At 34.0% G+C, this 22,960-nt stretch overlaps 2 protein-coding genes across 11 annotated transcripts; both read right to left on the bottom strand.

Annotated features, from left to right (window-relative positions):
- Positions 1-1,051: 1,051 nt before the first annotated feature.
- LOC108347080 (non-specific lipid-transfer protein 1) lies at positions 1,052-1,765 on the bottom strand. Its single transcript, XM_017586200.2, has 2 exons — positions 1,356-1,765; positions 1,052-1,249 (listed from the first exon to the last, which is right to left on the bottom strand). The coding sequence occupies exons 1-2, from the start codon at positions 1,691-1,693 to the stop codon at positions 1,240-1,242; spliced, it is 348 nt and encodes a 115-aa protein (XP_017441689.1). The 5' UTR covers positions 1,694-1,765; the 3' UTR covers positions 1,052-1,239.
- Positions 1,766-4,517: 2,752 nt separating this feature from the next.
- LOC108320086 (uncharacterized) lies at positions 4,518-21,542 on the bottom strand. 10 transcript variants are annotated; one of them, XM_052868209.1, is made up of 13 exons: positions 21,305-21,523; positions 21,158-21,214; positions 20,976-21,063; positions 20,759-20,848; positions 20,546-20,681; positions 14,578-14,645; positions 14,446-14,494; positions 6,548-7,025; positions 6,012-6,451; positions 5,812-5,938; positions 5,438-5,716; positions 5,247-5,351; positions 4,518-5,169 (listed from the first exon to the last, which is right to left on the bottom strand). In XM_052868209.1, exons 9-13 carry the CDS (start codon positions 6,446-6,448, stop codon positions 4,672-4,674), a joined length of 1,446 nt encoding a protein of 481 aa, XP_052724169.1. In that variant the 5' UTR covers positions 6,449-6,451; positions 6,548-7,025; positions 14,446-14,494; positions 14,578-14,645; positions 20,546-20,681; positions 20,759-20,848; positions 20,976-21,063; positions 21,158-21,214; positions 21,305-21,523; the 3' UTR covers positions 4,518-4,671. The 10 variants fall into 10 exon arrangements, 9 of the variants coding, with proteins under 9 accessions (XP_052724169.1, XP_052724171.1, XP_052724168.1 ...); XM_052868211.1 differs by having other exon boundaries at positions 14,578-14,639; XM_052868208.1 differs by lacking the exon at positions 6,548-7,025.
- Between the last annotated feature and the right edge of the window lie 1,418 nt (positions 21,543-22,960).

Here is a 22,960-nt window from a genome sequence, read left to right as displayed (position 1 = left end):
AACTTGTTCTAAAGGTCATGTTTCATGTATCCATAAGTTTATTCAAAAAATCTTTGTTATAAAATTTTATTCTAGAAAGTTCCTTTTTTGAAACTGAAAAACTTGTTCTTCAAATCCTGGTTTAGAAATTCTATTTTAGAAACTCTGTTCTAGAAGATCTGTTTTGGTTTTGGATAATTTTTAGAATTGGTAATTCAAAAATTACCTTTTATTTAAGAGTAAAATAATTATTTTAAAACATGAGAGGGTGTGGGAAGAAAAAGCCTTTATTCCTCTTTACTCTATCCACACTTCTCAGTTTTTCTCATGTTAGTTAAGCTCACCTTTCAATCTGAAGCCGCCCAACAACTCCACCTTTGCTTAGAAAAATGGTTCATTACAGGTTTTGCAAAATGTAAATAGTATATCTTCTAGTGCTGATTAAAATCTGTTAAAATTATAAAATAAGATTTATTATATAAGAAATTAAATTTATAAAAACTATTTAAAAAAATAAATTAATCATAATATTAAAATAATGTATTAAAACGTGTTAATAATTTGTAAGTTTAATTTAGTCGGATTCTATGTAAAAAAATTAATTTGTAGTATTAATAATAAAGTTCAGGTTTATCCATTATTAATTTCATTTATGTACTGAACATTAATAATTTTCACTTGTTCCAAAAAGTTCAACTATCAATTTTGAAACCAAGAGATTTTGAAATAATTTTATTTATTTATTTATTTTGTTCAATTTAAAGCATCAATTAATAAAAAATGTCTCTTTTTAAAGAAAAACGTTTTATTTAATAATCTTTCCTTCTATTAGTTTTATAAATTGTCATAATATAAATTTTGTTACGTTTGTAAAACTAGAAAGAAAAAAGACTAACTTTTCTTAATAAAGTGATTAAATTCAATAACAAAATAAATAATGACATTCACATGTAGTTAGCCCTGCATCAGATGAACAAAATATATATTATCATTACCATTACCAATTAACTAATACTATGTCACAGAATAGATCAACCTAACCACGAAGAAGAATTGTTGGTAAATTTCAGGATGAACATGAAACTCATCAAACTTTTTTTATTCACTTTATAAAGCTTCATATAAAAGCCATAGGAAGTGTATAAACTTCACACTGGAATATAGAACACAAAACAAGAAACTAGCTCTCATAAATGGAGACTCCTATCCTCCTTTTATTCTCTTTACTAACGTGTAGTATAGCATGGTTTCTGTCTCCCTTCAATTGATGCTGCAAAACAAAACACCAACCACCTTCAATACTTTCTTTAGAGCATATATATACCTTAAAAAGTGAAAACAAGAGTCAACTTGAGACCTCAAAATAGTATATATACCTGTTACAGTTGGTGGAGGCGCTGATCTTGTAGGGTAAGTTGACCCCACACTTCCCAGGAAGAGCCTCAGCATTATTGGGATTGATCCCACGAACTGCACCAGCAGCAGCCTTCAAGCAGCTACAAACGGCGCGACGATCAGGGGTGGTTCTGGAACTGTTCAGGATATTCTTCACACCGGAGCAGCATGCTGGCGGAACAAACCCACCCTTTTGAAGGAACCCTATGCACTGTGCTAGGTTACCTTGAACTTGGCCACACGTCATTCCCACAGCACTGTGTGAACCCACCACCACCATGAACATTACCACCACGCATGCAAACTTAACACTGGCCATTTTCAAAGGGAAGTAGAAATGCTTCTGAAGGTGAAATGATTGATGATGATGATAATTAGTGAGTTTTAAGGTTTGAGGCTATGGTGTTTATATAGGGTTTTTCTATGGAGGTTTGAGTAGGTGGTGGTTGTGAGAATTCAATGGTTGAACATCTCGAGGGACTTGGGATGCGGTATGGCATTACTCTCTGCTAACTGTTTCTGCACTATTATCCGCTGAGTGACACTTCAACATGGCTTAGACGGCACCGAATGGAATTATCTACCTAGTCATGTTACCTTAATTTCAATTATTGAAACTGAGAGAGGCTGTTCAACTCAATCAAAGTTATTATAACATATGTTTATTTTTTAGTAATTTAATTTATTTTAATTTTGATATTTATTTTATGATTATAATCTTTTAAGGTTTTCTGTTAATAATTAAATAATATATTTTAAAAATATCTTAAAAGGTAAGAAAAAAATGTTTAATGATTACAAAATTTTCTAATTAATTTCTTTTTAAAATATATGTGCCAAAATGAAGGATGAGCTAAGTTGGATAGTGCTTAAAAAAAGCGAACAAATTCGATCAGAAGTTTGTTTGTTTATTTATTTTCTTATCATATTGGAAAATAAGTATATTTAAACCTTATTGAACTTTAATCCAACACACTCGATTTTGTTAAGAAGAACGTTTACTTTTAGGTATAAATATTAAGAAAAAAAGGAATCTCCAAATCTCTACTGTACATGATGGCAATAGCCATCCTTATATTATACAATATGTGAAATTGGTATTTGTGATTTAGGAACTACTTATGGGTATTTACTATCTTTGAAGGAAGTTAACAGCACCCAATGGACTTTTCAAATCGAAAACGAATTAATATTCACTTCAATTAAATGAAACACTTTTAATCTTTTATTTTTAGTTTTATGATGAGGTCACTGTTAACTTAATTAACAGTAGAAGTAGTATTCAATATAGTTTCTTTTCCTTGTATAAGAAATGAAATGGAATAAAGTAACTTTAATAGTTTTCTTTCCATTACTTTAGAATTATTTACTATGATCATTCAATTTTTTTATTTTTCATCACATTGTAATCCTTAATTTTATTAAAAATTATTTATAATTTCGTCCATTAAGTTGATATTGATATCATTTAGAAGGTGCCAAATATATAGTTTAAATAATACATGTAGTAAAGAGTTGATGTTCTATTGGATAACCCAACTATGTCGGACAATATCACCTATTATTTAGTATCATGTTGTCATTGTCAAAACGGCGTAGTAATGGAATTATTCATGATAACGAAGGGTTAGTGTTACATCGGATAATTCTGGTATAGAGAAAGGGGTTAAGAAAATTCTTGTACATATTTATGAAGCCATTGTTTAGGCAGGTTTTTAAACTGAAATGACTTTCTTTTCCTTCTTTAAGCATTCCTTTTAGATGAGGTGAAAATTACCAAGGGCCTCAAGTCGTCGATAAATAAACAGTAAATTACCAAGGGTCTCATTAATGAAATTTTATAGAAATCTTATATCTAAAGAAAAATAAATATGAAATCTAAGGATAATATGATATAATAGGACTAATAAAAGTTAAACTCAGAAATATAAAAATAAAATTCACAAAATATGAATGAACAAATCAATCCCATATATATGAGGTTAATAATCAATTTGTTGAATAACATAGTTAATAAATTTGAAAGAAAAAGACTAAATTGTTAAGAACTTTTTGTTAATGGAGAATTTATTAAATCAAGAAACAAAAATAAAAGAGAATCCTTTGTAAAATTAAGAATATAATTGAAAAGAAGTTGTTACAAGATAAACCCTAATACTTATTCAAATATAAGATAAAAATAATTTTTTTGATAAATGTGTTACTGTTAAGACAAGATCGTCTAAAAACTCTTTATTTTGAAGTTTAACAAAATAGTGTGTATCAAAATGATTGTCTAGGATAACGTACTAAATGATATTTATGTTTAGACAATATCCTAAACGCAAACAATATAGACACTAGTACAAAAACAACGTACAACGTCGAATATTTTGGGCCTTTCACGTCGAATTCGAGAATGACGTCATATCGGGAGACGTTAAATTGACGTCGAATTTAAAAAATTCAACGTTAATTTAACGTCGAATATTGTCAATATACAATTAAGTGTCTATTTTTTCTTTCCGCTATACCATTTTGCTGGGGTGTATGAGGACAAGCACTACAAGAAAAATCGCATTTATATACGGCCGAAATCCGTATATAACACCGAAAATCCGTATAAAAAGTGGTGTTATATACGGATTATATACGGTCAAAAATCCGTATATAAAAAGGTCGTAGATAAGATTACATACGGATAATCCGTATGTAACTTATATACGGACAATCCGTATATAAATTATATATGGATAAACCGTATGTAAATTATATACGAAATATCCGTATATAAGTTATATACAGATATTCCGTATATAATTTACATACGGATATTCCGTATATAACTTATATACGGAATATCTGTATATAAATTATATACGGAATATCCGTATATAAATTATATACGGAATATCCGTATATAAATTATATACGAAATATCCGTATATAACTTATATACGGCATATCCATATATAAATTATATACGGAATATCCGTATATAATTTATATACGGATATTCCGTATATAATTTACATACAGCTGACTTGAATAGCAGACCTGGTCATCCAACATCCAAAAAGAGACAATTTACAAGACCTGCCCATACCACACAGACAATTCACAAGACCTGGACATTATATCCATTCACAAATTTGATAAATAAATTAAGTCTTTAAAACCTACAAACATGCATTTCACATTAATCATAATAAGAAAGTTTACATAATTGTTAATCTCATAATAAGTTCAAATAACATGAAAAAAGTCATTGAGAGAATAAGTGTGAGTCATACACATGTCCTACTTCTAAAAACATAACTAGTAATCTCCATAAACAGTATCATCTTGTGGTTGATCTGTTGGTGGCTGTGGTTGATCTGTTGGTTGCTGTGGTTGTTGTGGTTGAACATTAGCTTGTGGCTGATTCTGGGATTGAAGAAATTGTTGTGCAATTGCGGCTGCAGGAGGTGGAAGATACTGCATCATGACACCAATAAAGCCTTGCAATTGAGAGTTCATCTGTCGAAGTTGGTCATCATGGGTTGATACTCGTGTGTGGAGGTTAAGAATGTCCTCTGCAATCGGTTGCTGAGAAGAAGATGCCTGTGTCTGTTGTATGTAACTATCGACACAGTCATCTTGAGCACTGACATTTCCAATGCCATATACGCGTCCCTTGTACCTTCCATCAGCAACATCCAACCAACATTGGTTCCTCAATCTTTCCTCATCTGCAGGGTCTAGGGGAGCACATGTTGAAGCCCCAACGGATGCTGTCTCAGATCTTATTTGAGAAAATCTGGCTTCAAACTCTTCCTGTTAAATGAATATCGTTAAATAGATAGACCTAAGAATTATATAACCTAATAAAGAATAAGTTAGTAGAAACTAACATGTGTCCGCCTAGACCTTTCATCGACAAATTCTCCTGTTGATGCTCGAATATGTGTCTGCTGAAATATTTCATCAACATGCACTGACCGACCAAGCTCCTGTGACTGCAAGCAAAGAAGATGTTAGTTGTTAACATCAAATATTTTTAAAGTTTATCCGTATAGAAATGTAAAAATAAATTTATATGTACCAGACGAATTGCATGCTCATGCACGCTAATGGATCCCCCAGTGTGCAAACAACCACCCTTGTCAGATGTCCTGTTCTTTTTGGCCGTTTCACATTTTTGTCTATAAAGTGGCATGTTCCACTTCTCCAAAAGACCATTCCAAACATTATCCCCCATCCAATCAGGTTTTTTCCCTTCTGTTCGAGCTTTTTTAAACATCTCAGATAATCTATGAGATGCTTTTGTGTGGAAATTTTTTTTCACCTTTTCTTCATGGTTAGACCTCCATGAAACCTTTCTCTGTTGACAAAAAAGATGAATATTGGATAAGATAATTGAGGACCTTAACATTTAAAATTAACTGTAGTACATAATGTAAATGAACACAAGTGTACCTTAAAACTCTCAAAGAAAACATCTCTTCGTGTCTGAGGTATTTGTCCCCATGTCACCCATGGCTCATCAAACTGTGCCTTGATGGTGGCTGTGATTGCTTTGGATGCTGTTTTTGTTGGATAAAACCTATACCAAAATAAAAGTCAAATATTAGAATAATACAGTATATGCTTGGAACATTAAATTGATGTTTTCTTACCCTCCTCCAATAGGTGTAATGATTGGACGATTGTTGGAAACATCTTCAAAGTCATTGGCTGCTGAACTTGAACGTGGAGGGTTATCCCCTATAGGAGATGGTGATGGCATATTTGTGGGAGTTGTTGGGTTAGAACCAACATGGGGGGAGGGTGATCTCCATTGATCAGCAGCAAATTGTTGTGAACTAGGTGTGAAAGGAGGAACTTCCAACGAAGGTGGAATTGATGGTGGAGTAGGTGTCAAACCAGGAACTTGTAATGGTGGTGGAACAAATCTAGCAGTGGAGGTAGAGGTAGGTGTAGATGGCTGACTACTTGAAGCATTTACGTTATTGAAACGGTTTAACAACTTGACCATATAAGATTTCTTCTTGCCCTTCTCCTTATCTGATTTTGCTGAAGGTGGAATAGGAGGGTCACAACCATCTGATGCCATATTCTTCAACAAAAAACAAAATTGTGGGGTCAATTTATTTTTACAATTGAATGGAAAGGAAAAGTAAGAAAAGAACATTTTGTGTTATTATGATATTACCTATTAAATGTGCAGGGAAAATGTATTGAAGTTGCAAAACCTATTATTGAAGCCTTGAAAAGGAAAGGTGCTTCTGCTATGGGATTTGTTGGTTTCTGTTGGGGTGGTAAGTGGCATATATGGGTTCTAATTATCTCAAGGTTGCTAATTCCTCATATATGGGTTCTCAAACCTTCTTCCTCCAAACATAGCAATTAGAATCCTTAATTTCCACCAAGTGACAACATCTGTTTCTCTCAAAATATTTAAGCAACTAATAGTTAATCCCTTCATAATCAATTTGATCTGCACTTCTAAAGTATTTTGCACTGCTCCAAAGTATGTTTCTGCCCTAGTCATCCATCCCACAGGCTCTTCTCAGTAAAGGACGGCAGTTCCACTATCTTAATAGCCATACAGTACTTCTCCAAACCTTGGATATTCAAATTCGAGTCCTGGCTTAAAGGACTCTGTATAAAGAGTATTCTCTGCTGAAAAACTACAAATAACATCACACTTGCTTAATTACAGAAACTTGTTGTCCCAGAAACTTGAGAGCAGAGGGAATATCAATAACTTACAATCCTACTTATTGTGGTTTTTTTATCAGCAAAGAAAAAATAAATAGAAATAGAGCACTTGTGGGGTACTCTAACCCTTTTACAAAAAATGTGCATGTTAGCCCTCTACATAAGATGTTTAAAGAGCCCAAACGAGAAGCTTGCTTCATACAAATAGCTTCCCACATGTGCTAGGTCAACATATATACCTGATTATGATTCAAAATATAAACCCTGATTATGATTCAAAATATAAACCCTGCTCATGATTCAATACCCACCAAAGATACAGGAATGCAAAAAGGTGCCTAGTATGCAACTCACTAAACAAAACAAAAAGGGATAACCAAACTACACCCCAGATTCCTTGTGTTTTATGCTTGGCTTTCATAGTAACCAGACTTGGTGTTTCCTGTGGTTTCTCTTGGCTTACTTGTTGTGTATTGTATTTGCATATGCGAAAAATCTATATCTTATTGTGTTATCCTTAATGCTTTGGATAACTACCTTAATATAATGGTTTTCATACTGAATAATGAAAATAGTATTGCAGATTAAAAGCAATTATTGATATATTAGATAACAGCTTAAACTTTGAAGTTGAAAGGTTTCTTGAAAAGATAAAACCTCTTTCCAATATTGTTGAGATTAGACATTGACCTATTCTTAAAATATTTGAATTTCTATTGATATGCTGGAGACTAGACAACATGTTCCTTTTTCTTGTTTTATCCCATTGTTTTTACTTCCAAATAGGCTCTCTTTTATGAGAGGGGAGGAATGGTGCATATTTTGTTTGACTTAGGCATTATGTTTCTTCAGGAGTGAAGTTGAACTTCCAATAAAATTTTTTTCTTGTAATTAACTCAGTTTGTTCTTCAAATATTCCACTTTTTTGACTATTAAAGTTTGTTCTTTGAAGAATGATGCAGATAAACTGTACAAAAAGCTCACCAATCGTAAACAAAAGAATGATGCTCCTAAAAGGCATCAGCGAGATGGCTGTTTGGGAATTTGTGGCCGCAAAGTCGATATTGTAGATCACTATGAGAGGAGATTGGGTGATATAGAAGATAATGTGAGACTGGAACAGTCCTCTGTAGAAGCAAAGGTAAACTATCTTGTTCAGCCACTAAGAACCTACATTACTGGAATTCTGAGAAAATAATTATGTTTCCTCTTAAGTGTAAAGTTGTTTAATATCTGGTTTGGATTGTAAGGTGCCTGATAGCGAACTGAAATGCTTGGATTATCATTTGCATAAACTAGATTACTGTATTCCTATAGCTGCTTCACAGTATCTTCCTGTTTACTGATATGGAAACTTGAGAGCAGAGGGAATATGTCTTTTCGCAATCTTCATTTATTGAAAAACTAACGGACACTAGGAAACAGCCATAACCAATTGATTAAAGATCCTAAAAGATGAATCCATCCCCACCTATGTACCCTAGTAACTAGGAGAAGATCCACGCACAGACATGTAGCATTTGACACTTATGCAGATTTGGTCGCAATTTAGATGTTCTATTTGGGTTATGGCTTTTCACCCACAACTTTTTCCCTTGTAGCAAAGTCAATTACTTAACTGTTGCAGATGGATGAAGCTTCTTTTCAAGGCTAGCTAGTTAGGGTTTCCAACTGTATAGCACAGTGTTGAGGTGAAAACTATATATACTTTCAAGAGTAGGGTATGGACGAATTTCAGAGTTTGGCTAATTACTACAGCATCTATTTTATTCATAATGTTGTCAGTTAGTTTCATTGAAAAGGTTGTTTTATATATTACATTCATTCCAAGTATTTATGTTCTTGAATACGTATATACTGTTCTTGATAAAATTTAAGTGGATTAGAAGATTTATATAGATGTATATTCTTGAAGATTAATTAGTAGTCTAATCAAGCCTTTGCGAAGAAATCCAACTGGGATGTCGTATGGTTGAAGGACATACATCATATGCAGAAGCTAATGTGTTGGTAATTTTGGCAGAGACTGATTGGGTTAAGAAGAAGATAAAAAATAATGAATTGTCTAGAATTGGTTCTGGGGAATGGGTATTTGGTTGAAATCCGAATACCAGTTTTCTATTGGAGTGTTGAAAGCAGAGTAATTATTAATTTTAAAAGTATAAAAGACAACAAAAAAAGATGGATAGATAGATCTACAGTTTGGAAGCAGGAGATGAATAATCCAATCTTTTATATTCTTGAAGATTAAAATATAAAAGATTTATTTGTAAAAATCATGTGATGTTTAAACCAGTAAAGAGATTAGATTTTCATGAATAAAACAGTTAACTAAATTGTACTGAACTAAAAAATAGTTCAGATCAGTTACTTTGAGATGTTTTTAAGTACATTACAGTTTTACAGTTTTCCTAAACTAGTTTATAGCTAACTATAAAATTTTACAATACAATGTAGTACAGTGTGCTTTGCCCACCCCTAATCAAAATAACACGGAAATTGAAATTACATAAATGAATTCATCACTTCTTCTTTCTCCCCTCTAGAAGTATGGGTTTATGATCACCCATAGGTACACCAACACATCGTAACTCTATTCACTGCTAGAACTGTGAAATGAATCTTCATCCTCATCTTCACTTTGTCCCTCTTCACTGCATTCTTCTTCCGATTCACTTGTTTCTTCATCCATATAGCGTTGAACTGATGGTACATTGTTGGGGTCCACTTCTTCAAGACCGGCTTCTATATCTTGCAATCGGATAACTTCTTCAACTTGAATGATGTCATTAACATGTGACATTTCCTCCACTTGGTATGGCTCAATGGCATCTACCTCATTAGAGTCTATACGACCTCTAGGTTTGGTCTTTATTGCAACACACCAACCCCGTTTGTCGGTGCGCGATGCAGGATATGGTACATAATACACTTGTTCTACATTATGTGCAATTATAAAAGGATCAAACAAGATATATCTTTTATCCATTCGAATATCCACAGTGCCATACTTTGAATCCACTCTTGTCCCTATTCTTGATGGATCAAACCAATCACAATAAAATAATACAACCTTCTTTTCAATGGTTGAGGTATTATACTCGAGCTCATATATGTGCTTAATGACACCATAGAAATCATCTTCACCCCCTTCTGTAAGGCCTTTAACATGAACCCCACTATTTATAGTCTTCTTGCCTTGGCTCCATGCATGGGTATGAAATTTATATCCATTGACAAAGTAGGTATGCCATTCCTTCACACATCTTAAAGGACCAAGTGATAAATCTCTAAGATGTTGGTTTCTGACACTTAAAGGATCGTTATGAACCTACAAAAATATATGAACCTATTCAATATAATTAAAAATGAATCAATATGTGAATAACAAATTTATGTCCAAGAATTTGATAAGTTGTACTTGATCCTTGAACCACAATGGGAAATTTGCATGTATATGTGTCGAACTGTTTGACTCTGAAAGTTGATAGGTATGTAAGAATGAGCTGTCCATAGGTATGAGAATATTCAGTCAATATCAATTTAATATGATGAAAACAAAATCCATTCGTTTACAATACAAGCCTAAATCCATTCGGGCCTTTTCATTGTCTTTTGACTTTCCACTGACATTCATCACAGTATTAAAAATGTTGTCAAAAAAATTCTTCTCAATATGCATGAAATCAAGATTATGCCTTAACAAAGTATCCTTCCAATATGGTAGATCCCAAAAGATGTTTTTTTTCGTCCAATTATGCCACTCACCGTATCCATCTATTCTTGGTGCACCATTTTCAGTTACTTTAGGATAACCATTAACTCTATTCCAAACTTCTGTTCCCGTCAAATATGGTGGCGCGTCTTCCATGTCCACTTCCCCCTTTTTGAAAGCATTCTTATTTCTCCTAAAGGCATGGTCATTTGGTAAAAACCTCCGATGGGAGTCAAACCTCGAATTTTTTCGCCCATTATATAATCTAAAAGCCTTTGAATGCTCCATGCAATGTGGACAAGCCAATTTACCATGGGTGCTCCATCCAGACAGCATACCATAAGCAGGAAAATCATTAATTGTCCACATTAGCATTGCCCTCATGATAAAGTTTTGTCGCCTTGAAATATCGTATGTTATGACACCACTCCACAACTTTTTCAAGTCATCTATCAAGGGCTCTAGGTATACATCAATGCGTACTTTTGGATTGAATGGCCCCGGAATGAGACAAGTCAAAAACATGTAGGGTTTAGACATGCACATTTCTGGAGGCAGGTTGTACGGCGTGACAATTACTGGCCAACACGAATATGGTATAGATGATGCCTGCACATATGGATTAAAACCATTGGAGCATAAACCAAGTCGAACATTGCGTGGCTCAATGGAAAAATCACGATGTACTCTATCAAAGTGCCTCCACGCCTCTCCATCACATGGTTGACGCAAAACACCATTTGACGACTTGTTGTGATGGTGCCATGTCATTTCTGTTGCAGTTTCTTTTGAGGCATACATTCTTTGAAGTCTTGGAATTATTGGCAAATAGAACATGGATTTAACGGGAACTTTTTTTTTTGAACTTGCTCCTGTCTTGTGTTGTTGATACCTTGGCTTCCCACAAAATTTGCATTCAACTAACGCTCCATCCATCTTACCATATTCATTATCATAGAATAGCATGCAACCATCCACACAACAATCAATCCTCTGCGACTGTAATCCCAGCTTCGACACTATCTTTTTTGCATCGTAGTAAGTTTTCGGTAAACCACATTTGTGTGGTGTTACATCCAAAAGCATTTTTGCAAAAAAATCTATGCATTGGTTAGGAATATTCCAATTCGACTTGCAAGCTAAAAGCCTCACACACATTGATAATTTGGAGTCTGATGCTCCTTCATACAAAGGCGTATTTGCCTCCAACAAAAGGTTATAAAACCTTTGAGTTTCTTCATTTGGAGCCTCTTCTATGTTAGAAGAATTTGATGCTTGGAAGGGTTGTCTTTGTATGAGAGCATCATGGACCATGTCTTCCATCGTGATAACTTGTTCATTTGGTTCACCTTCTGTCTCCACACCCCTGAAAGTGACATCATTATCTAAATCAGCTTCTTGCATGGTTTCCCCGTGATCCTCCCAAATGAAATAATTAGGCTTGAAACCGTTTTTATACAGGTGAACCTTCACAACTCTTTCGTTCAAAATCTTTGTACAATCGCACTTTGAACATGGACATCGAAGCCCCCCATCTCTTTGATAACGGTCTTGTTCACAAGCTTTAATTATAAACTCTTCAACACCCAAAACAAATGACTCTTTCAACGCACCTCTTCCTCTATAACACCTATCGTACATCCATGAACGATTTGGTGGAACTTGATCCATGTTCTGTATACATATCAATTAACGACAAATTAGCCATTACTTAATACAAGGCTAAATTAATTGAAAGTTCAACACTAAACAATCAAGTAATTGAATTTCCATCACTGCTCCTTGGAAGGTAATGTTAGGTAAGTACTTAGTCATGTTAGTTTACAAGGTTTGGCATATTCATGGGGTATAGATGTTCATGCTTTATGAAAAGTGATCTTGTTATAAAGAGTAGACATGGTTGGATACTTTGGGGTGTTGTTTGTAAATGAAAAAGTGTCATGGATACACTTTCAAACCATGTATATTGTGGATATCTTGTTTTTAGCCTCTTGCATTAAGTATACATTGTTGGGGCATTTATCTATACTCTTTGACCAAGAGTGCGGGTAAGAGAGTATTGAGTATTCTCTTCCATTGTTTGAAGAGAAAAGAACGAGTTTTAAGTATGAGAGGAGTGGAAGTGAGGTTTGAGTGAGTTGGGGTACATGGGTTGATACAAATAATGAAGAAAGGAGAACTTTGGTGTCAATGGTGTGGAAAAAGATCATGAAAGAATAATAGTGTTAGTGGAGTGAGGAGATGGACATGTTACAAATCAGCTAGCAAGGCAAGAAGAGAAGATGGAAGTTTTGGAGTTGGAGTTGAGAAGGGGCATACTTTGATTGAGCCTCAACAAAATGAGGAGGAGGATTAGGAAGAGGTGAAAAAAAATTTGAATATTTGAAATGGAACAAGACTGGCAGAATCATGTGACCATATGTCATTACCAGACAAAGCCAAAAAATGCCAGTGACACCATGGATATTTTGTTATTAAAAAATAAACTGTCAAATTAGGAAATGCTAAGAGGAAAACAAGCATAAATTTTGCTTGTAAAAAGGAGGTCAGAGCAAGAAGAACTCAGTATAAGAGGTGAATCCTTCACAGGAACAGAATTGATTTTATTGGAGTGTGCGTGCTCAAAGAGAAAATATGTTCAATTATTTCCATATGTAGACAGATAAGAAGAACAGATCCTTGATCAAATTTTGGTAATCATCCAACAGATTCTATGTAGGTGAAGAGCATTTATATGGAACTCTACTTTTACCTAGATACACTGATCCAGGTGTTTTCTCATATGAATTGACCCCAGATTTTCCCCAGAAGCAATAACCCTGATGGGTAACCTAAATGCCCTGGCCCCAACTTTTTCCATAATGCATTGGTCCTGGTTGTTTTCCCTAAATTCACTGTCCCCAACTAGTTGCTAGATGCACTAGCTCCAACTATTGCCAAAAGCATTGGTCCTAGTAATTCCTGCAATGACCCCAACTATTTTCTAAACTCACAAGTCCCAACTTTATTCCAAATGCAAAGGCCTCAACTTTGTCCCAAATCCCAGAGTTGTTTCTCCAACCATTGTTTTCAGTCAATTTTGATTTTTATGTTTTTAAACATTGAACTTGCAGGGCAGTGAATTATTTTCTTGTAACAAGCTGACACTCAGTAAACATCCTCTTATGGAGGAGTGTAGAAAGACAGTAAATATCTAAAGATATTATCTTGATATTAGAGGGTAGTGGTGAAGTTTGTAAGGTCACTGTTTGTTAGGGAAAGGAAGTTTGTAAGATGGGAAATTGGACTTTAAGGTCATTGTTTCCTATATGATATTATTCAAAAACTAGGCTTCTACTCTACATTTATAAATTGGAAAAGGAATGTTTGGGGTATTGTTTACTAAAGAACCAAAGAAATAAGTAAGGATTCCAAAGCAAGCAATGGTGTTGCTTGCACCACTCATTATTTATAATGTAGAAGAAAACAAAATAAAAATATGGCAGAAGGCATGATAGCCAATAGTAGAAACCAAATTAATAAATATATCTATAAATGCTAAATATATAAAATAGAATAGAAGATAAATAAATAAATTAAAGAAAACAAACTCATTGACTAAAATCCAAGATAACATCACAACTCCAACATTATTTTGGGCAAAAAGATCCAAATAAAAGGTTAGAACCACTTACTTGAGTTTTGATTTCACTGTTTTACTACAACTTTGGGGGAAATTTTGACCTGATGATTAACATAAATCAGAGTCAAGACAAAGAACACTACTTATTACTTCAAAAATGCTACGACTATAACATTAAGCATACCTTTCAGGAATTGTGGACAATCTTCTTTGCTTCTTGGCTTTTCCCTAATCACACTTCGTACACTACCTCTTGTAAATCACACAATAAACAGTAAAAAGAACAGATTAATGAACACATCTTACTGGTGTCAAATTTACCAAATGAACAGTAACTACAACTTTCAAACGGTAAAAGACACATGCACAAATGTTTAAACTCCACTGAAACAATCATATTCTATAATTGACAACAGTTGTAGCTTAAAATGCAGCAAAATGTGATGGTTTAAAGGTGAATTGTGCATATAGGCTTCTCAAGGACCATTTGAACATTGCACACAACTTTCAAATGACAACATAGACTTGCTCAATTGGTTAGAATACATAGACACAGCCAGTGGCTTCATATGACAACATCAGTTGCTTAAAATACCGAAAAATGCATTGAAAACTTTTGCAGATTTTATAAAACAGTACATTCAAAGCTGGCTGGTTCAAATAAAGACTCAAAGAATGCCTAAACACTAGATCTAACTACAGGATATCAGCTAGAAGATTTAAAGTGACCTAAAACCACACAAAGACAGCAAGCACGGTGCAAACACTTTATTTAAAACTGTGACAGTTTTGAAATCCAGAATTTAATCAACTCAACCATTCATTTTTCAATTCTGTGATTGATTGGAGTTGATATCCCTTGAGACATGCTTAAAATCATAAAAGAAACTTGTCTCAAGCTTTATACACAACAAAACATAGCAGAAATAGTATTGACCAAAGCAGACCAGAAATTGAATTGGAGAATTGTGAAACAAAGACAAGACAAGCTACTGAAAGTAGGGAAATCAGGTATGCATTTTGCATTTTAGTGATTAACAAGAGTTGCTACTACTTGAAACATGTATAACAATAGTAAACACACTTGTACCAAGATTCAAAACCACAAAATCTGACCAACAACAGTGAGCACAACTTCAAACCAGTGAAGAATATTGATGCAGATTTTTGAAATCAGAATGTGAGGAATTCAACCAGTCATGCTCTATTCTATCTCACTGGTATGTATATATATAACTTTATAAAATTATAATTTCACTTAATATTAGTAAGAAAAGGAACCCTGACAGCAAATATCAGTTCCTTATGATATGGAGGTCTGGACAACCTCAAAGACTTCCAAAGGGAAAACATGAAAACTATCACAAATATGGGTCACCTTTCTCATTTCTAATGTGACCCCTAGCTCTCATGTACCTAGCTCCACCATTGCTTAAGCCCAATTCATATACTGCATCAAAAGAGGATACTTGTTGGACATAGCAGATGTCATAACTGAGGAGATTTAAAAGTTTCATGTTCTGAACCTATGGCTTGGCCTGGAGACACACCCTTTCAAATGGGGGAATCTAGTGTAGTTATAGTGGACGACTCTTGTTTACAAATATAAACTATTTTGATTAATAGCTTGTGGTACATGCATGGATGTTGTTTTTTACAACTCATAATAACTTTGTTGTGTTGTTCTAACTTCTAATTCAGAAACAACAGCCTATTCAGAGAAAGATACACTTACCTGGATACACTTGTGTGTTAGAAAGATACACCAAATCTATGAGAAAACAAGTGTTCTTTGGTTTCCCAATAATTGTCATTGTCATTTTTGTTATTCTTGCAATTGCATCTTGGCTGTGATCGCATGTACGTACCACAGTGTATGATTCATATTATCAGAATTGTGTTTCAAAGACTTGAGTTTTGGAGGTATGAATGGAAGCAACTATGGGTGCTTGATTTTAAATCATGTTCAGTTTTCTATGCTTAGCATTGGTTTAACTTTATGTACTAAATAGGTTGCTTTAGCTTGTCTGTTTAGCTAAGTTTTAGCTTGCTTGAGGGCAGACAAAACTTCAAATTTGGAGTGTTTGGTAGGTCTCTTGTATGCTTACATTTTCATGCATATCTTAGCATTTTTCTTGCATTTAATAACTTAGACTTTGTTTTGACCACTTTTATGCTAATCTCAAAAGTAACTTCATTTAGATTTTGTGGTCTTAATCTTAGGACTTAGTAATCTTATTGCATTAGATGTTTGTACGTAGGTAAAGAAGACTTTCTAAAATTTGAGACAAAATGTCGGAGGAACAAGTCAACTTTTGTGAAGCACGCAAAGATGGACCAAAAGGGCTCATCTTACCATGATATGTCATAATGTCCTCACTTAGCACGGAATCACCTCTGATTCTCACACCTTACCACACTCAGGACGAGGGATGCTCACACTTGGGTGAAATTAATCTGGCAGTGAGGATGTGAAAAAAGGAATAACGGCCCAAGTGATAGGATTTGAACATTCTGATATAGTGGCTGAGAGAGTCTGTCCTTGGCTTTCACTTCAAATTTCTTCATTTCTTAAAAGAAATGGTAATTCCAATGTCTAGGAGTAGCAAACATTTCCTCAGAATTTTATATTTGAATTTTGGATGTCACAGGTTATAAATAGCCATCCTCATCCTTGGTAAAATCACTTTTGATATATTGAAATTTCAGAGCAAGTTTTGACAACTTTGTGTGTGTGAAGTAGATTATAGAGTTTTATCTTATTTCTTAGGAGTCAGTGATTCAACATTAGGAGGTTTTCTTAGAGAAGCATGGAGTAATCTCTACTTCAACAAGTGTCACACCTTTCTCTATTCCTTCCTAAGGCTTCTGACAGTTTATCTTTTATTCTTTCTTCATCCGTCCATTTCATACTTGTGTTCATATAAAGTTATTATGTTGATATAAACTTGTGATTGGAATCATTGACTGTAAGATGAGCATGAAGTCATTTCATGAGATCACCATGGGAAGAAATTCAACTCTTTTTTAATTCATGTTCATAAGCCTATATTTTTCCTATTAAAATATGCATATCACTAGCCAAGCTCCTCATTGCTTGGGTTCAATGTAATGAAGCTAAACTCCATGCAGTCTCGGTGAGCTAAAGTATAACAACTAAGAAACCTTGTGCTGACGACATTTGGTTTGTCAGTCATCCTTAAATTCTTCTCCTACGTAAGTTCCATTGCTAAGATAACTAATGAATGAGGGATTAAAAAACGGAAGTTAGACTCTTTATTGGACGACTCTTGTTTACAAATATAAACTATTTTGATTTATAGCTTGTGGTACATGCATGGATGTTGTTTTTTACAACTCATAATAACTTTGTTGTGTTGTTCTAACTTCTAATTCAGAAACAACAGCCTATTCACAGTGCAGAGAAGAGCATATGGAGAATTATATGGTATTTGGTGAGTCATGGAACCTGATGAATATCCAATATGCGGTCCCAGCTCAACATTCAATAGGAACACATGTTCCCATTCTTTCCCTCTACACCAAATGTAATGACAATGTACTTCCCATCTCCTTTGTTGTTACATACACCTTACTTACAGAGATCTCTCAAGCTTGAGAGCAATTTATCTTCAATTAGATTAAAAGGTTTTCCCAAAAACAAGGACGATACTATTCTATAGCAGAATCCTATATATATGCTGATATTTCGCATCTGCAGTTAGAACTTAGACCAAAACTTGGATACTTAATGGGAAATCACCATAATTGATATGGAAACAATTGTATTCGCCATGGCCAGTTTTCATAAAGGCTCTCTTACAACTATGCAATAATGTGCTTGCCATCATTATGCTATCAGATAAAGGAGGACAATATCTGCTCAAACTTCTCTTCATCATATATATTTCCCCTTCAAATAAAATATTTTCTTTAATTTAAACAAAAAATGACATAATGCAGAATACTTGGCTTGGTCATGGATTTCATTTCTTGGCCAGGAGAAACATTCTGCTAGTAGTACTAGTTGATCATTAGATTCATTATGGTCCTGGCTAGTTTTCTTTTATTTATTATTCAAATAAACAAATGAATAAAGGGACATCAGCCAAGTTGTATTCCATTCAGAAATTAGAAGTTAACTGATAGAACTGATATTAGAACAGAACAGAAAGATATTGTTTTATTGCTATCTGTACTCTAATGCCGTACCACCGTAGTAGGGAATAGAAACAAGGAACAAGATGAGTTTTGCACAACAATCAACTGAGGTTATTTGAGAAAACCCCACTCTCCACAATCCTTCTCGCTAAACCCATAAAACTGTCCACTCTCCTCATTAATAAGACTATTTATAATAGTTTGTTACACCTATTTAATTACAACTGTACCAACTACCTTGTCTTTTCCTTCTATTGTAAACTATACTGAACCTATCATTAACTAATCCCGACTTATAGCTTACTTCAAACAAGCATGTGTGAGTGGCAACATAAAGAAATGTTTCTCAAGATTATAAATAAAGTGCCAAATCAATACAGCTGAACAATATAGGGTCAAAGAACAAAATTGTATGCTTGGTGTACGTTTGTATGCATATAACAAGCAAAGAAACAGAATCTCACATAAATTGTGAATATAATAGCAATGGCCATTATGGTCATCCCCAAGTGATCAGAAAAATCATTTATTAGTTTTCTGGCAACATAGACACAGAAAACTGCAACAGGAGCAGCAATAAGAAAAATTGTCAGGGCCAACGATCTTGCATAGTCTTCTGAACCAGAGGACTTCTTTGACTTTAAGATGGATGCATTATCTTGAGGAATCATTACTCAGGCTCTTTTCTTTGCTTTCAGATATCATATAATACATTGTATTAATTTTTATTTATTTATTTTTTATAGTTTGATGGGATGAGAGAAAAAGAAGATAAAGATGGGAACTAAACACACCAACGTATCTTTATCTTAACACTACTCTAACTGTAATAACTATCTCCATTATACCTAACTCATCATTTTCAATCCAAATCCATATCACTTCCTGTTTACCTCTTTTCTACCAATATTTTCCTTCCCACTACTTCTCATTCTAGACCTAACCAATAAATCAATTCAACTCCTCTTTTGTAACATCTTTACTCTCACTCTATATATATATATATATATATATATATATATATCTCTCTCTCTCTCTCTCTATATATATATATATATATACATTGATATGTTTATTTAATTTGTTTACTTTCTTTAGGAAGTATAAAGGGAAAATGTAGAGGGATGAGTTTTTATACAGAGGTGCTCTCTCGTTTTCTCTTGGTAGAAATAGGTTTCAATGTGACTATGGGAAATGAGGGAAGTTGAAATAGTAAACTGGGTGAAATCTCTATAGAAAGTTATGATTTCTACTGTCATAAGCCACAAGTTAGACAGTTGTTACCTTCTGAACAGTGGTTCTTCAGTATGAAAGTTGAGTGCTCCAAGTTTTAGCTAGTTGTGCATTTCTTTACCAGTCAGTTTATATATTTTAGTAGTTTTTAATATTCATGCCTTCTAGTTTCTTAACACTACTATGAGAATACCTTTTGGAATATCAGAGGAGCAGTTGGAGCGGTCTTCTAATATTTCCTATATGGGTGTTGGATTTAAAAAAGAGGTTATGTCATATTTCTTAACAAACCTGCACTTAACAAACCTATATATTAAACTTGCAACCAGAGGTAACACTACAATATCTCCTATCACGTTAAACAAACCTGCACTTAACCAATTCCAAGCGCATTGAACTACTTACCTTGGTTACTAAATATTCATTTCTTAACCAAAATGTCAGTTAATGGTGTGGTTTTCTGGATTATAAACTATATCAGGTGAAATTCTCCAGCAATCATACAACATTGCACCTTAATCAATCATATAATTGAATGTTCCTAGAGAACCTATCAAACTCTTCCTATTCTGCTTGAAACCCCTATTCAGACCAATTTCACAACGTCACATACAAATATTGCTAAACATAACTAAAGCCTTATTCTAATCAAAGTACATGTTAATTTGCATTCATCATATTAGAAAGAATCATTCACCCATTATATAATCATAACACCATATTTCACAGAATCAAAGATAATGTTTAGCGCCACTTACTTTGGCTCTTCTTAGTTTCTTTTCTCTACACCACCATAATTCTCCTAACCTTGAGATTGATCCAGCAGCTTCCTCTATTGTTCTATTAAAATGCTCCCAGGAAGTTCAAATGAACTTTATACAATTTAATGCTAAACTGCATAAGAAGTAAAGTAAGGACTTTAAACATAAAAGAGGGGGAAACAACACAGCAAAACTCAGGAGTAAACATACCTTGCTTCAGTACCTAGCTCTTTTGCTTCACTGTACAACACTTTAAGCCTTCCCAATGAGGTACCCCATACTTCTCAACCACTTCAGCTCCTGTATCAAAGTCAAAATAAAAATTTCAATAACGAAGCAAACCATTTTCAGTGACTAGTTTTCGTCAAGACCCATTTTCAATAACAACCAATAAAACGAAACCAAAATATAAGCAATTCAAACTTACTAAATGCAGAAGGCAATAGCAGCTCGATCTTATCTCTTCCACTTCGAAGACCCCATCACCTAGGGTTTCTAAATTCACGATTTCAAACCTCGAAACAACAACGAGCAAAAATAGGACAATGTAACAACACCGAGAGAAAAGATAACTCAAATAAACCTCAAATCTAAACGATTCAAACTTACCAGGACCAAAACGCAACTACAGCTCCAGCTTATCTCTACCACTTCGAAGAAACCAACCTAGGGTTTCCAAAATCGCAATTTCAAACCTCCAAAGAACAAAAAGAGAAAACGAAAACAAAAATAATCCTCAAAGCTTCGATTACTCACCGTGTTCGACAAATGAAATCCGAATCTACGAGCAGTGACGTCGAGTGCGGGTTTCACTGAACAAGAGCCTCCCTGCAGGCGAGGTGGACTCACAGCGGAGAAGAGAGTGCAGTGAAGAAATGGACTGAGCTTCGACAAGAGGGAGAAGAGGCATAACTCGACTGAAGGTTCGAGGACAGAAGAGGGAGAAGATATGTTTTTTTCAGAGTGAACGAAATTTTGGAGCTTTCAGTTTCATTTTTACTTGTTTTTTTATTACGTACGCCAATTACATACGGATCCTCCGTATAAATTTTTTTTTTAATTATATACGGATTTGTCCGTATATAATGGATTTCCCAATATCCGTATGTAAAATCCGTATATAATACGTTTATTACATACGGATTTAATCCGTATATAATGATCCGCGGGTAACTAGCTATTTTCTTGTAGTGAAGTGGATTGATGCAAAATACCATGGGAGCTAAGGATTGCAGAAAAATTGGATGAGAAATACTCTTTAGCATTATCACTTCTTAAGATTTTAATCACTTGACCAAATTGTTTCTTGATTTCATTCAAAAAGGATGTGAAGATAGGTAACAATTCAGAGCGATCTTTCATTAGATAAATCCAAGTACATCTAACAAAGTACCTAAAATCAAAAGAAGAGACGCGACTAGGTCCATAGACATCAGAATGAATAATAGAAAAACTAGAATTACACATTGATTGAGACTTTTTAGGAAAGACAGATCTAACATGTTTTCCTAGTTGACAAGACTCACATTCTAAAGTATGAAGACCACTAAGTTCAGGACACATCTTTTTTAACTTTGACAAGTGAGGGTGGCCAAATCGGTCATGTAACACTTTAGGGGGAAGAGCTGTAACACTGGATACCCGTGCAACACTACCCCCTATTTTAGTCCGACTGACTACACTAACAAGTAGACTTAGTAATTATTGTAACAAGCTTGATTATTAAAAGCCTTGGTGTATTGTCTTATTCTTCGACCCTCAAAGCATTTGTTTCACACTTCTTAGGACTGCATTTTTATTTTGTTGTGTTTTATTTTTTATTTGTAGTTGCTGATTTGTTTTTGTATGCTTTGCCTGAAGTCAATGATGGTTTTGTCTTTAAGTTATAAGTTTTCTGGTATTAGTTTTCTGTATCTTCACACTTGAGAGTAAATTTTGAGATTTGAGCATATATTATATATGAGTATTAGGAACTATTTGTTTGCATTATGTCTGCTTTGTTTGGTTTAGTTGCTGCTATCTTGGAGACTAATTGATATGGGATGTCAAAACTGTGAGTTGTCAATATTAGCATCATATTGTGTTGTTATATGGTTTGGTAGTGTGACATGGTCTTCTTTTAACTCATATCCACCATTTTAGCATTGTAAGGGTTAATGGATAGACAATAGACTTAATGCCTATGAAGAAAATTACCTAAAGAAGTCATGGATAACTTGTAGTTGAAATGACTACACCTCTTGTACTCAGAAAATATATATATATATATATAAATCAATCAGTGTTAATGAGTTTCCTTGACCACAACAGTAAACATTACACATTTACGGTAAAACATCATACATACTTCCACAACTTTATGCTAATAAAATACACAGGTCACTTTATTCGTACAACATTACAATGGAACAA

Source organism: Vigna angularis, chromosome 9, assembly GCF_016808095.1.
Source record: "Vigna angularis cultivar LongXiaoDou No.4 chromosome 9, ASM1680809v1, whole genome shotgun sequence".
Lineage (NCBI taxonomy): Eukaryota > Viridiplantae > Streptophyta > Magnoliopsida > Fabales > Fabaceae > Vigna > Vigna angularis.
This window is presented reverse-complemented; position numbering and strand designations above follow the sequence as displayed.

What these genes read in the sequence shown, in the direction of transcription:
- LOC108347080 (XM_017586200.2), bottom strand. Translation starts at nt 1,693, where the DNA reads ATGGCCAGTGTTAAGTTTGCATGCGTGGTGGTAATGTTCATGGTGGTG.
- LOC108320086 (XM_052868204.1), bottom strand. Translation starts at nt 12,442, where the DNA reads ATGGATCAAGTTCCACCAAATCGTTCATGGATGTACGATAGGTGTTAT.